The following is a 14,884-nucleotide window of genomic DNA, read 5'->3' as shown; positions in this document are numbered from 1 at the left end:
TCCATACTAAAGGGCATTGACTGGGTTTAAATTTTACAGTAACTTCGGTGGATAAACCAGCTAGTGACCACCACAAACTTGTATGACCAGCTAAACCATCAAAAAATATGCCAAAACACACCTTAAGCTTGCCAAACAAGCCGGTTAACTAGCTTAACCATCTTAAACTGGTCAAACTGGGGTTTTCAGCAGAGCAGGACCCTGGGAACACAGGGATGACCCTACAAACTAGTGATAAAATTAAAAAGTAAGAAAGATTAACACAAGCCCCTAGAAGTACAAAACAGTAATTATTCGAGTCTCCAAGCTTACAAAAATCCAGTAAAATAGATAAGTTAGCCCAACAGCTAATTAGCCGCGACACGGCTAGTCAGGGTTAGCATCCATTAGCAACACATTAGCTTCAGATAACGTAGCTCTGCTAGCTCATCGGGAACAACCTGAAAGCTTCACGTACCTCTCAGGAGCGAGGAGAAACACGGCGTGTGGCCAAAAAACGATGAGATGTCATAATAGCTGGTCCAAAGATTTAAAAATGAACCCGCAGTAACAAGGAAACTGCATTCAAAACAAACTAGCTCTCCAACAGTCCCTTCCTCTCGGCAGACATTTTCACAGGTCACTGTAGAAAAAAAAACAGGTGTGTCGCGTTCATGATGGCTGCATCCCATTTAGCAGAGGTCCTGGTTTTGAGCATGCTGCCTTTTTTCTCTTTCTCTTTCTACTTTGTCATTATTGTTATTTAATTGTTATTCACGACATCTATTGCACGTCTGTCCATCCTGGAAAAGGGATCCTTCCTCAGCTGCTCTTCCTGAGGTTTCTTCCATTTTTTCTCCCTGTTACAGGGTTTTTTGGGGAGTTTTTTCTTCGGCGATGTCAGGGTCCTATGCTGTGAAGCCCTCTGAGGCAAACTCTGTTTTGTGATAATGGACTTTATAAATAAAATTGAATTGAATTGGGAAAGCACACTGGGACACTTAATGGAACTGAGCCACTGTTCACGTGATCAGTTTCACCTGTGCGTTTCCTATTTTGACAAATCAAAATGTCTGCTGGGAAAAAAGGTCCTTTAGTAAGCTCAGTCACTCAACAGGAGGGAAACTTATGAATTTCGACTGGACAAGCCGACAAACAAAAATGTTGTTCTCTACAGAAGTGTTTCTGGTGTTTTGACCTCAATTCACAATCACAAAACAGTTAAACGTCAGTGTAGGCTACTTAGTTATAACATGTTAAAGAAAAAAAAATAGTTAAATTTTGATAATTGAGTCATAATATTACGAGAATAAAGTCTTAACACTATGAGAAAAAAGTCGCAATTTTATGAAAAAAGTCCTATTTTTGAGAAAATAGTCGTAATTTCATAATAAACTGGTTGTATTACGAGAATAAGAAAAAAGTTGTGATTTTGCCATAAAAAGTAACTTTTATGAGAATAAAGTTGTAATTTTACAAGAATAAAGGCAGAATTTTACAAGGAAAAAATGTTGCAATTTAACGAAAAAAAAGTCATAATTTTATGAGAAAAAAGATATGTTTTTATGAGAAATGTGATATATTACGAAAATAAACATATTGCCAGAAAACTATAAAACAGGTGAGAGTACAGGTCAACGGGTTACCCGTTGACTGTGTGGCACCCAAAAATTCCAAATATATTAAATATGCTGGCAGAATTACGAGGTAATGTACATAAAAACTCATATGAATTTCAATTTGAGAAAAGGCTGCAGCCATAAAAACATGAAGTCTTGGGTTTGAATATTTCACTCAGTCATAAAACTTAAAGATTTGGAACAACCTGGTGCAGAATATATTATACTGTATATTTTACTGTGAGAGTGCAGATTTATTTAATTTCAACTTTAAGATGCTCAGAGGAAAATATAATAACAGTGGAATTTATTGACTTACCACTAGTGTAAAAAAAAGAAACTTTCCAAGCATTTTCAGCGAGCAACATTTTATTTTCCCTCTATTAACAAGTAGTCAGTGCAAGCTACAAAGACAACTGTGGAAATAATAAGTGACTGACTCGACTCTCAGTCAGTACAATTTACAAGTTGGATGAAAAGAGCTTTTACCAAAACAAAATACAAAAACAGCAAGAGCATTACTTTAAAACAGGTAACCAATGACAAACAAGCCCTTTTTAAATATTAGATCTATTATTTGCCAGTATGTGTATTGTTGTTTTTACTTTTTTTCATTTATTTTTCTTTTATATAACAGTACACCAGAGTTTGAGCGAGTCATGCGGTTATTCTGAATCACATCTCTAAATTGCAGGATATTCCAACATCTAACACAGCCAGAAAACATATGGTGGTTCAATTACGCAAAATATTTTTACAGCACCAGAAAAGAGGTTGACACAGGATAGGTTTTAAAATTAAGGACTGTACATAATTGCAGGGTGTGCCTTAGGCGAGGAGACGCACAGTCTTTCCAGTGACTGTCAAGTAATCCTCGTCAGCCAGGGCTCGGAGCGCCTCGTCAAACAGCTCCTTAGTGATGGCCTGAAAACAAAGTCACAAACAGGGAAGAAATTACAGGACGCGGTGGTGTTGTTGATAAAAATGGACCATGTATAATTAAAAAAAAATTACTTTGAAGAAAGTAAGTCACAAATAATTTCAGTTTTTCAGAGATTTTCATTTAATTAATTACCTACACTGTAAACTGGCCACTGATTTAAAAAGGATAGTATCAATGAGAGACAAACTAAAATTATTTACAGTTTCAGACTGTCCTCTGAGGTCCTCGAGAAGCTGCTGGTATTTCATGGCAGGTGTCTTTCCTTTAGCCTGGATCATTTTCTTTAGGGCTTGGGCGACCTCCTCCTTGCGCTTGCGGGCGGTGGCACTCATACCTGGAATCAAAGATTAATTCAGTCAAATATGCTGTTTCATAATGGATGTATCTGCAGTTTATTTTTGGTTATGCGATTTTTGGCCATCGGCCTCGTTGGGCGCGAACCTCAAATCTCCACTCTTCACTCTTTTATTTTTTATTTTAAATAAATTAATTCCATTGGTCCTCCTCTACATCTATCAGTGGGTTTTACCATTTCTCAACCAATCAAATGTATTTAAAAAAAAAAGCTTGTGACTAAACCTCCTAGCATCATCGGATCCGTTTAAAAACAACATTTTTTCTAATTTCTGAAAAATAGCAATTTTGGAGATACAAGGTTTGCGACAGCAGTTTTATTCACAGAGGAGGTTTTGGGCCACATGTGATGAACAATTTGAGTTCTGCATTTAAAGTAAAAATTATGAGTTTGCACCGATTTCTAACCTAATACTCTGAACTCTAATCATTTTTTCACTTTAGGCCCTAATCGTATTCCGTACATATTGCCTCCACAAATACTTTCTATTATTCCGAATGCAGCACAAACATTAATCTTACAAGGTCGTGTGTTGCGTACCTGTTGTGAGAATAGAGATGTCAACAAATCCTGTTCTGGGGTCAGTGGCCGACTGTTTGAGGGCCTCTCTGTGCAGCCGTTTGGCTTCCTCCACGTCGATGGTCTCCACCTTCTCAGAGAAGCGCACCTTGGCGTGGGCCTCTGCCAAACGGATCAGGGACTCCAGCTGTCTGGGGTAGGCAGACACCATCCCTCGACCACTGCCGATCTTCCTCATGTCCACATAGGCCTGAGGACCAACATGCACACCGTCAAATGAGGGCTTGTGTCGAATTCATATTAAGCGACTGTTATTAGGCAGACCTTTCTGCAAATATCAAACATAACGCACATAAATTGTTGAAATCCTTAGAGAAAACAAACCTCAATGAGCGCCTGGCTGGCCTCCTCACTCAGCCTCGGACTGATGTATGTTCGTGCATATGCAATGTAGTCCCTCAACACAGCCATGTCCAGGAACTCCTCTTCAATCTGCTCCTCACTCTGGTAGTACAGCGACACCAGGTGGTGGGCCAGCCTGCGGTCGTATGCCTCGTCTTGGGGATCCAGCATCAGGAAGATGAGGTCAAATCTGAGGGAGCACGTAATGCTTTCTTTAAAACCATTAACATGACAACAGAGAAACTAAACCATGAACAAATCATGAAAAAAGGCATTAGGTTGGATGTCCTGTATACTGAATCCAAATGCAGTTCCCCTTATTCGTTATTGTCAATGTTAGATACGTCGCCACGAGTTTTCTCACATTTTTATTGTACTGTTCAAAAAAAAAGGATACAAATGATTCAGTTTTTTCTAAGTTTAAGAATTATAAAGGCAAAAGATGTCTTTTATGTATATGTGCGACAATCAGTTAAGTTATAAAATAAATCAACAGAATAAAAGAGAAAAAAGGCAACAAAGAGACTAGATAATCCCACACAGTCACCTTAAGATACCCAAGAGTCCGACTCATCACTTCTGTTTGATACTGTGAAATATTATCATAGTAAGATTTATATTATTATATTACAACATAAAATGTAGACCGTCTTATCTCATTTCAAGCTGCAAGGAAGAAACCTGAGATCATGTCGACAAAAACTCACCTGGACAGCAGCGTGTGAGGCAGCTGAATGTTCTCAATCGTCGTCTTTTTGGGGTTCCACTGAGATTCAATCGGGTTGGCAGCGGCCAGCACGGCTGTACGGGCGTTTAGCTGGCAAATAATTCCAGCCTGCAGACATATTTAAAGAAAAAAAGTGTGAGAACTTCAACAAAACATGTTTTCAGTCTACATATTCTCCATCTACCTAAACTTGTTTAACATTTGGGAAACAAACCTTCGCAATGGAGAGGGTCTGCTGCTCCATGACCTCATGCAGCACAGATCGCGTGTTGTCGCTCATCTTGTCAAACTCATCGATGCAGCAGATGCCGTTGTCGCTCAGCACCAGAGCTCCGGTCTGCAGGACTAGCTGCCTGGTCTCTGGGTCCTTCATCACGTAGGCGGTGAGACCCACGGCGCTGGAGCCCTTCCCCGACGTGTACTGGCCACGGGGCACCAGGTTGTAGACGTACTGAAGCAGCTGGGACTTACTGGTGCCGGGGTCGCCACAGAGCAGGATGTTCACCTCTGCACGGAAGTTGCCCCGGCCGGTCTGACTGAAGTCCTTACGAGTGCCGCCAAACAGCTGCAGCAAAATGCCCTGGAACAAACAGACGGAAAAAAAAAAATTAGTTAAAAAACAAAACAAATGATTTAGAAGCATAATTCCATCTGGAATGATCAATACTGTGATTGGACCTGACATCGCCGAAGATTTAGGGGAAGAAGAAGAGGAATTTGTCATTGGCGCATGAACATGGTACAGAGAAATTCTCCTCTGCGGAGCAGTGAGCAGCTGCGTGTAGCGCACGAGCACCGACAGGAATATTAACCTAACGTACATGATTTTTGTTGAGAACATGTGAACTCCACACAGAAAGGACCTGGGTCAGCTGGGACTCAAACCTTTACTGTAAGGCAACAGTGCTAACCACTGATCCACCATGACGCCCACCATGGCTATCATAACATAACGCAAGGCTCCAGTAAAGGCTGCAGAAATTTAAACACATTTCTGTGATCAATAACCAAGTGAATACATATGAATTTAATTATTTTTATACTTTGTTTGTATATTAAATTACTGTATGTGATGTTTTGTCTTTTTTTTTTATATGGACCCTGAATCAAATAACCTTTTCCAGATATTTCAGTGGGAATTTGTCAGTTGGAGCTACGAACTCTAATGACTCACAGGCCTTTTTCACTACTTTACCATCATTGTTTTACCTCCTATTTATATATTAGGGAAGGGCATCAGTACCCGTGTACTCGATTTGGACGTCAGTATTCCTTCAACACGCAGAGTAATCACTGCTCAACCTCTCAAATGTGAACATGACTTTGTTTTTTGACAAACCTGATTTGATTGTAGAGCTACGTGCAGTGCAGACCTCATAGGTCTGATATGAGTAATACATCATCATACTTATGTTAACACCCTTATCTCATTATCTTAATGTGGGTGTACACCTCATTAACTTGAGGTCTACTCAACCTTAATTTTGACGCGCCACAGCAGGAAACACACAGGAGTGACAGTAATATTAATGATGGTTCCAGTGACATTAAATAGACATTTCGACTGGCAGAGGTGAAACAGATTTTGTTAGTGATGGCTCAGTTACATTAAGTGTCCCAGTGAGCCTGCGTGCACAATATCAGAGCCCTGAAACTCTCTCGTCGACATGAACGGGGTCATTAATGTTATTAATTGCGCTCATTTTTCCTGCTGTGATGCATCAAAATGTCTGCTGTGCTAATTAGGGCTCATAGATTTCCGTTGGCTTTTCTTAAAATGCATGTTTATGCATTAAATGCAATGATCAGAGTGTTATTGGCAACTCAAACAGTGTGAGAGTTTGTGTTACCATTACTCGTTACCCAGTGCTTGCACAGGTTAACACTCGTGTTTTGGCGTGCACCCATTCACACACACACCTTTTTGATGTCCTCGTGCTCGTAGATACTTGGTGCGAGGGCTGAGGAGAGGCGTTCGTAGACGTCTGGCTTGGCTGCCAGCTCCTTCAGGGTCTGCACTCGGTCCTCGGTGAAAAGCTTCTGTTCGGCCTCCTCATCCAAACCGTGCAGGCGCTTCTCGTCTGTCTTCCGGAAGTGGATGGCGTCGATGTGAGTCTTGTAAACCGACTTCACATTGCTCTGACGAGGGTTCACGCGCATGGGGACCGCTCTGTAGACACCTGCAGGGACATTTAAGAAGGTGTTAGGATGTCTGACTGACTGAACAAGAAATATGGAGATTTTAGCTTGGGATTAGTTAACGTGGGACTGCCAAAAAAAGAATGTTATCTTATCTGCAGACAGTCAACATGACGAGTATCGGCCAATACCGACATGCGGCCATTAAATCTGTGGATCCCCCATTATTTTATCACATTTTATAGACCGTACTGGAGCTTAAATGACTGGTCTACAAACAGAGTTAATATGTAGCTATTCAAATAATATAATCAAAATAGTTTTATGTCTTTTTTTTTAAATAAAAATTAATTAATGAGCCCAAAATTGGGTTTGGGGCATTTAGTTGGACAATATGAATACATCAGCATCAGCTCTGGAAAATCATGATGGTCAATTCTCATTATATTGTGGAATTTCATAGCTCAGACGATAATGGAAAAATAACAGACAGATGAATCAATGATGAAATCCCATTTGCAGCCCCAGCGGTAGAGATTTAGAAAATCATACCAGTGATGTTTATGCGGTCACCAGGCTGCACTTTATCAACCAGGTCATTATGAGCGTAGATGACAGTTGTGTGAGGCGTCTGACCAGCCGGCATGTCTTCAGGAGACTCTTGAACTTTGATCTGTTGAAATAAAAAAAAAAAAACAAGATCAATGAATGAACAGATGTCACGACCTCCACAGACAACATGTCACTAATTACCACTCAACATATTCTGAGATTAGGTGTCGCTGACTGTCGGCAATCTGCCCCATTATCAACCCTATCAAACTCTCACCATCTGTTTGTCTGAGAAGACCGAGCGATTGTGAACGAGCGCCAGGCTGTGGGTGGTGTTGCAGTGGCGGCACACAGCCGGTTCAGCGATGCGCCCGCGATCCACCTCCACACGGGTGCTGAAGGCGCACACCTGGCACTGGAAGAAAGCCTCCTGCATCTCAGGGATGAGCTGCGAGGTGCGGATCACCATGCCGCTGATCGTGATCAGCTGATCGATGTCTGTGGAGGCAACACACGAGACACACAGACGCTTTAGCCCGTAGCTGATACCTCACATTTTATCAAGCAAGGAACAATATTCACAAAAATCCCACATGAAATATGGGAGGCAATATCGTGGTGTGGTGGTCTTTATAAAGTGTGATTTCACTTCATATGGGCTGGATTAATGAATCTGCTATGGCTTTAACGGTTTGCGTATTTATTCTGAACTGTCGCGGTTTGAGGGTTACGGGTCGGTGAACGTGCCCACGCGTGAAATAACCAAAGTTCATGAGTGAGTTTCACCTGGAAACTTTTAGTCTGCGCAGTTGCTGATGTATAGACGTGGATGGTAAATGGACTACAACTTGTATTGCGCCTTTCAGTGCTCCGATCACTCAAAGTGCTTTTACACACACATTCATACACGAGTGACCAACGCTAACATACAGGGTGCCACCTGCTTAAACAGTTAAACATCCAAACACACTCACACACTGACGGCATAGCTATGGAGAGCAATTTGGGGTTCAAAACCTGCCCAAGGACACTGAAACAGGAGGAAACGGGGATCGGAGCGTAAATCTTATGATTAGTCAACGATCCACTCGACCTCATGAGCCGCCAAAGCAAACTGGCGAACTGGTCAGACAAACGCCAAATTAAATGTTAGAGCTAGAATACCCAACTGGGGATACTGGTGACAACAGCAAGAGAGAGTGAGATATTTTAGAAGAGGAGGACCGTGTTGCTCAGCTGATCGAGGGTACAAGAATGGAAACACCTTCACTGTCCAATGTCTAACACACACTGGACAGTATCGCCCAGATGTGCCAATCACTGGGATCATAAATGTTCAGGTGTTCTGTATTTTTAAATATAGCTACAATGAAATCAATCAAAACATTTCCCCTGATGAACAAATTTTATTTTTTATTATTCTATTTTTTTCTGGTATTTTTAAATTTCACAGCATGTTAGACGCTCTTCACTTTTAAAGTATTATTCAAACTAAATTAAAGAAAGATTTTAAAATCCCCTAAAATCCACGCACCTTCTGGGTTCAGACTCCTCATGTTTCTGGTTTTCAGGGCGTTGTAGGGGCGGACTTGGATCTGGTACTCCAGGATGGAGTCTGGGAAACGCTCAAAGAAAAGCTCGTTGACTGCCATGTCAAAGGTTGGGATGACTTCCTGCAAATGAAACAAATTACAACCTTTAAAAAGGAGACAAAGATGCTAAAGATATCCTGTAGATAAAACGTGACAACAATAACCCCGTTAGTCAGATCCCATCACATTCAGGACTGTGCAACTTCTCTCATTTTTTTAATCGAGAGAAGAGTAGAAATATCAGCCCTGGTCTCTGTCTGGTGCTGATTCTCACCTCTGTGATTAGGACTTCTTGTTATTTAGCTGTTTAAGCACTTTGGTTAAAGTCTGTTTAGTTTTAGTTATTTTCACTTAAATACCAAAACAGATAAAAACATGCAACTAAGGATTCACGATAATATCTGCACAACATCAGTATCAGCCAATAATGGCTTTTAAATGAAAAATCAGAATTACTATTTTAATTTTTCGTGAACATGTAGGTTGAAGTATTTTTCTTAGTTTACACAGTGAAGGAATATTACATACATTCAGAAGTACTGTATTTTATATCTCCATCTACTGGTGGCTCATCACTTTAAAGAGCATGCATAATATGATGTTAATTCAAAAGTGGATATACCAATATTGGCAAAATGAATGGTTAAATATCAGCTTAACGGATATCGGCAAAAAAAAAACAACAACAATATGGCGCATCCCTTTATGCAACCATGTTGAAGGCCAATATATGAATCAAAATAGTCTAAAATGACTTCGTAATGCAAACGAGGGAATAAAATATACCATAAAATATGGGACATTACCTGTGGGTAGCTAATGAGCTGCCTGTAAAGCTCTGCATCAAAGGACTGTACGTGCAGACAATTCACATTCAGCACTGGATCACCGACGACACTGATCTGTGAGAAACGAAGAGGAGTTTTAATATTTAAGATTAAAGTCTGAGATTTCCTGTCATGTTTCTATTCAAATCACCATTTTGTGGGATTTCTCCCCTAATTTCCTGCACTGTGAAGGCAAAACTGGCCAAAAGATGCATGAGAATAAATCAAACAGATAAATAAGTACACTACCTCTTCCAGCTTCTGCATGTATAAAGGCTCGTTCAGGTCCAGGCCTGCGTTCTCATCTTCATTAGATGTCGGGTCAATGAACCTCTGCAGGAATCTCTGAATGCACAAAGCAAACAATTCACTCTCAGCACTAAGAATTGAGAATATGTTATAATACCTAAAATGTAAGATTCAATACCTGAAACTTCTCCTTGCAGGTCCCAACGTTGACATCTGTCCCCCAGATCACCAGTCTCTGGCCGGCGTTTGGCTCGCTGGCTACAGCTCCATCGGCACTTGGCTGTAAAAAAAAAAAAAGTGAAAATTTTAACTACATTGTTAATTCTTTTGGTCCTGGCTCATTCATTCACACTAAATTACCATCACAATCTTAATAATGTTCTTGACGTGTCCACTGACCGCCTCAGAGTGAAGATCCACTTGTGGAGCCTTCCTGACTGACCCCAGATCAGGACGCTGTCTGGCCGGGGTGCCACGCACTCCACTGCGAGGGGTCCCTTCGACCCTGGAGCTGGGGGTCCCATACATGAGAGGAGAGCTCATGTCCACTTCATTGGGCAGGACTGTTTAAAAAAAAACAAAAAAAAACTGTAGTTAACTCAAGTGTGTCCCAACAGAAAAGACTGGGGCTCATTCACCAACTATTTAGAAATTTCTTCTTAAAAACTACTATAATTTTCACAAAAACTCTGACATTCAACAATGTATTCCTATTTGGGATTAGTTACTGGACTTCCAGGCTGGGTGGCTGGTTAACGCACATTTTAAGCATCTTTTTTTGTGTTAGTTTACATCCACTACTAAATATGGCAGCTCATTTGGCATTCGCTTCCTACAGAAGTACCTGCACCTCACGGACTCTGGGGCCTTTCAGAACACTAAGATCACGTGACACACAGACTGAACACAGGTACTTTATTTAATAAATGATGTGACTTTTGAGGTTAACTGGTAAGACCAGGCCTTATTTAGGGGTTTGGAAGGTCTTGACATAATTCTCTCAACCTTTCTTCTTCAGTGTCTGTGTGTGCACACGACACTGCAGCCTCACGCCCTTTTAGGGGGATTGGCGGTGCGTTTCCCTGCGCTTATAAGGATAAAATGGCATGAGCTACCAACTTACAGGGACAATAGGATTCCTCTTTATCGAGACAAAGGTGCCAAATATTCTGCAGTTTAAGAACATCTCACTAATCTGACGTGACTTTTCTTAAAAGCTTCCTTAAGATCAAGTTTAAGAAAATCTTATTGATGAATGAGGCCCATTAAATCTTCCCTGCATTTCCACTGAATAAGAGTAAAATCAGCAGTAAATCTTTAATTTGGGCACACACTGTACCTGAGGGACGTGGGCTGGAGAGCAGAGATGTGTCCTGAGGTGCAGCTGGACTGAGCATGTCGGTGGCCGGGGAGGTCGGCATCGGCATCAGGTCCCCGGCGGAGGAGTCCTGGCCTCTGCGGCGCTGAGCGGGAGGCGAGGTGGGGCCCTCGCTGCTGGCTGAGGACACACAGGACACAGAGACGAGTTAATAACAGTCCACACAGAAAAGACTGCCACCTACAATCAGGTGGACATGTCAGTGGCACAGCAGCTGAAATCATAGGAAGCTGTTCAGCAAAGAGTTTCATCTCATTTCGGGCACGTGGACTTACGTGTGGAGGGGTCAGTGTTCCTGTCTCGTTTGCGGCCGCCAGGAGTTGATGTTGGGGAAGACATTGTTGCTGAATATCTAAAATGGATTCAAGTGAATTAATTCTTAGCCAAAAGGAAGGTTGCCATATTATTTACTGCCATCTGCAGAGGAAGTAAAACAACAACTGCACTTTGTCAGGTTTGATTTTAAGTATTAACTCTTTATAGATGGATTTCAGCTACCTGCCAACTGTTTGTTTTTGTTGGGAGCCAAAAAACGATTACCTCTGTTTGAAATGAGTCGGAGTTTGTGTTCTGTGCGGCCAAAAAAAATGTTACAAGGCTGCAGGTCAACTGAATTGGTAAAAAAAAAAAAGTATGGATGTTTTTAATGTTGTTAAATGTTGTTGTTTTGTTTACCAAGCTATTGCCTTATTGCCCCCCTGGACCAACTTTTTTGCCTCATTTCCTTTTTGTTGCACTTTCACGCCCCAGTAACTGCTGAACATATATAATAATCCTCTAAGTGAAACAAAGTTCAATCATGTTTGATACTTCCTGGTTAATTCACCTGTTTAATTTGAGGGTTCTTAACTTTATACTTGGCCTGACAAAGTAAGAATAAGTTGTGTACAGTCCCCAGTATTGTGTTGTTTTATTGTAATTTACTTTTTCTAAGTTTAATTTTACATTATGTCTTAACATTTTTGCACTGTGATTAATGTTATGCACTAAATCTCCAAGTCATACACCTTGTGAGTGCAAAGTTACTGGGCCATAAAGAACGTATTAAAAACATTAATTTTCATTCGTTTGCCAGTGTTGTGGATTAATATTTCCAATATTTCCACTCAATGTTTTTATTTGGCTCTTCCAGTTACTCTGCAGGCAATGATCTCAAAATATAATTTACAGTTACAGTTTAAACTTCAACAAAGTATAATAAAGCAGATGTCCGGTAATGTTACATTATTTGCTTTCCTTCACATGTTTGTTTGAGTTAACTCTCAATTCTTTAAAAAAATACAATACTTGAATTTAGTTGGGGTTTTTTTTTAGAATTGTGCACACTATTTTGCCACTTCTTCCTGTGTAACGTGATTGTTAAATATTTTAATGTATTTGAACTTCTTTTATCAAAAGCTCTGAGTCAGTCAACATGAACTTTCCCTCCATCTGACATGTGGCTGCAGAGGAAACAATGAGATGAAACCTCCTGCGCTGTTTCGCCTGATTTAACTGATGAAACTGAGCTTGAACGTTGATGCACAATCAAACAAACACGCGCATTAACAGCGCGTTTAGCTCAGTCAACACGATCGATCAATTATTAAGGAAAAAAGTTAATCAAATGAAGTCTGTTCTTACCTCTTCTTCTGTGTACGTCCGAGTGCTGCAGATCTGGCGCGAAACTGCGAGTGACGTTATTTTCGCGGGGAACTTTGGACCAATAGCAGCTCAGATCATCGCTTTCTTTCCGGCCGACTCCGTCACTGCAGAGGGGGGTTCATGTTGAGTTTTAGCGGCTGAGACATTAATTTTACACAATACATTTGACTAACAAACAATGCAAATAAAGTAAAGTAGAAATAAAGGTACACAATTTCTGAATATTTATTTAAGCTACGATCGCACGTTTTCTGCGCGTGGCTTTAAACTCATTGATACCCTTAACTGATTTGGTTTGGTCCAACCAGAAATTACCTTTTTTTCCACGCCTTTGCTTTATTTAAACAAACCAAAAGACAAAAATGCAAATAGCAAATTATTAAACAGAAATTAAAATAAAATAACTGTAGCAAAACATGAATGAAAATGCTTTTCACTCACGAAATTACAACTGACATGATAATATATATAAATGCAAATAAATAAATTGATGAAAAATAAAGTTTCATACTTGCATAATAAAAAGAAAAAATGAAAGACAAATAATATTTATAGGCTTACATGTCATTGTACATTGTAGTACGTTTAATTTTCATCTGAAAAATAAGGATTTTCGAGATGCTTGTTTTTTGTTGTTGTTTTACAAGGAGATTAATTGTGAACTGAAATGAATTATTTTTGACTAATAAGTTCAACTCTCCAAAAGGGTTGAGATGTTTGATTGTAAAAATTAGCAAGAATTTTTTTTTAAAGCACAAGAAAATTACCCGAAATTAGCACCAAAAAACACTAACAAAAAACAAACAAGGAAGTAGAAAAAAACACAAAAGGAAAGACAGAAATGGAAAGGGGGGGCGTCTGGGAAATGCCCTGGAAAAAAACAGCATAAAAATGTTTATTTTTTAAAAATTCAATATATAATAATTATATATATATATATATATATATATGAATATAACAATTAGAAATACATCTCTCTGAATTTTTTCCCTCAGCTTTTTTAAAAGATAATTTTCTAAGTTGCTCATTTTCACATGTTTTTGACAGAAATTGAAGAAACTGCTCAGGGTTCAAAGGTGTAAATACCTGTAAGATGTATTAAAATGTATTAAAAAAATAATTCCTCCTCATTGCTGCAAAATGAGCAGTCTGAGGAAATCAACTTAAACTATGTTTTATCATCATTCATAATGATACATGTCTTTAGCTTTGCATGAAGTATTTTTACTTCATGCATTTTACTTTACACTAAAACACTTTACACTAAAACTAGTGTCTTTATCATGCAGGAACACGCACTGACCACCATGTGGCGCAGTTTCCATTTCAAAAAGGGCTCTGACAGAGGAAAAGTACAGCACACTTCCTGAGGGGGAAAACACAGGAGCGTTTCCGAGAAGTCTCAGTACCATGTGTCCCCTTAAAGTGATAAAATCAACCAACGTCATCTCTCCCAAATTCATTCTCTAAACATTCGTCAGTACAATAAAATGGTGCATTTAAAATCAATAGGTGCCACTATCTATCTATCTATCTATCTATCTATCTATCTATCTGGTGATGTCAATAATTTGATGACAGACTAAATATGGGTTTGGTAAAACAAACATCAATGAATACAGCCTCCAATATGCGTCCACTTCTAGTAGAGTTTCTGCCTAGTAAACAGTAACAGTTTGACCATATATACAGTTTGTTTTCCAGCTTTTGCTTGTGTGAAACAGCTATACTGTATGTTTAAGTTTGTATATTTGTTAAGCTTGTAGTCTTTGTTTAGGTGTGGGTTTTGTGTCGCTCTGTAAATTTGTTCTTTGCCTGCAGGTAAATTTAGAGCTACAAACATTAGACAAATTCCCTGCGTGTGTTAACTGGGGCTGCGAGTACTGGTTATCACCTGCAGTGTCAACGTCAAAACGGCTGGTGTTGTTTTCTCCTTGAGAGTCTATGTCATGGTGTCAT

General features: G+C 39.8%; 2 protein-coding genes across 4 annotated transcripts in view; both read right to left on the bottom strand.

Annotated features, from left to right (window-relative positions):
- Positions 1-967, bottom strand: part of ube2v2 (ubiquitin-conjugating enzyme E2 variant 2) — an 84,200-nt gene extending 83,233 nt beyond the window's left edge. The window contains exons 1-2 of one of the 3 annotated variants that reach the window (XM_088085604.1): positions 458-967; positions 122-228 (exon numbers count right to left, since the gene is read on the bottom strand). The gene's annotated coding sequence lies outside the window, so the exon portion shown is untranslated. The remainder of the gene's footprint in view (positions 1-121; positions 229-457) is intronic. The other 2 variants (XM_088085603.1, XM_088085602.1) reach the window with 2 other exon arrangements.
- A 982-nt stretch (positions 968-1,949) lies between these two features.
- mcm4 (minichromosome maintenance complex component 4) lies at positions 1,950-13,033 on the bottom strand. The gene is made up of 17 exons (XM_042498530.2): positions 12,905-13,033; positions 11,557-11,633; positions 11,243-11,401; positions 10,303-10,466; positions 10,082-10,183; positions 9,904-9,999; positions 9,634-9,729; positions 8,770-8,908; positions 7,513-7,733; positions 7,236-7,356; positions 6,465-6,724; positions 4,759-5,124; positions 4,525-4,652; positions 3,800-4,007; positions 3,437-3,665; positions 2,742-2,875; positions 1,950-2,522 (listed from the first exon to the last, which is right to left on the bottom strand). The coding sequence occupies exons 2-17, from the start codon at positions 11,618-11,620 to the stop codon at positions 2,427-2,429; spliced, it is 2,583 nt and encodes an 860-aa protein (XP_042354464.1). The 5' UTR covers positions 11,621-11,633; positions 12,905-13,033; the 3' UTR covers positions 1,950-2,426.
- Positions 13,034-14,884: the final 1,851 nt, after the last annotated feature.

This window comes from Plectropomus leopardus, chromosome 12 (assembly GCF_026936395.1).
Source record: "Plectropomus leopardus strain MGB_pleo_1.0 chromosome 12, ASM2693639v1, whole genome shotgun sequence".
Taxonomy (NCBI): Eukaryota; Metazoa; Chordata; class Actinopteri; order Perciformes; family Serranidae; genus Plectropomus; species Plectropomus leopardus.
This window is presented reverse-complemented; position numbering and strand designations above follow the sequence as displayed.

What these genes read in the sequence shown, in the direction of transcription:
- mcm4 (XM_042498530.2), bottom strand. Translation starts at nt 11,620, where the DNA reads ATGTCTTCCCCAACATCAACTCCTGGCGGCCGCAAACGAGACAGGAAC. An exon ending in CCTGCAAGGAGAAGTTTCAG is followed by an intron (nt 10,000 to 10,081) that starts GTATTGAATCTT and finishes TTGTGCATTCAG; the next exon opens with AGATTCCTGCAGAGGTTCAT. An exon ending in AGCACGAGGACATCAAAAAG is followed by an intron (nt 5,125 to 6,464) that starts GTGTGTGTGTGA and finishes TGTTTGTTCCAG; the next exon opens with GGCATTTTGCTGCAGCTGTT.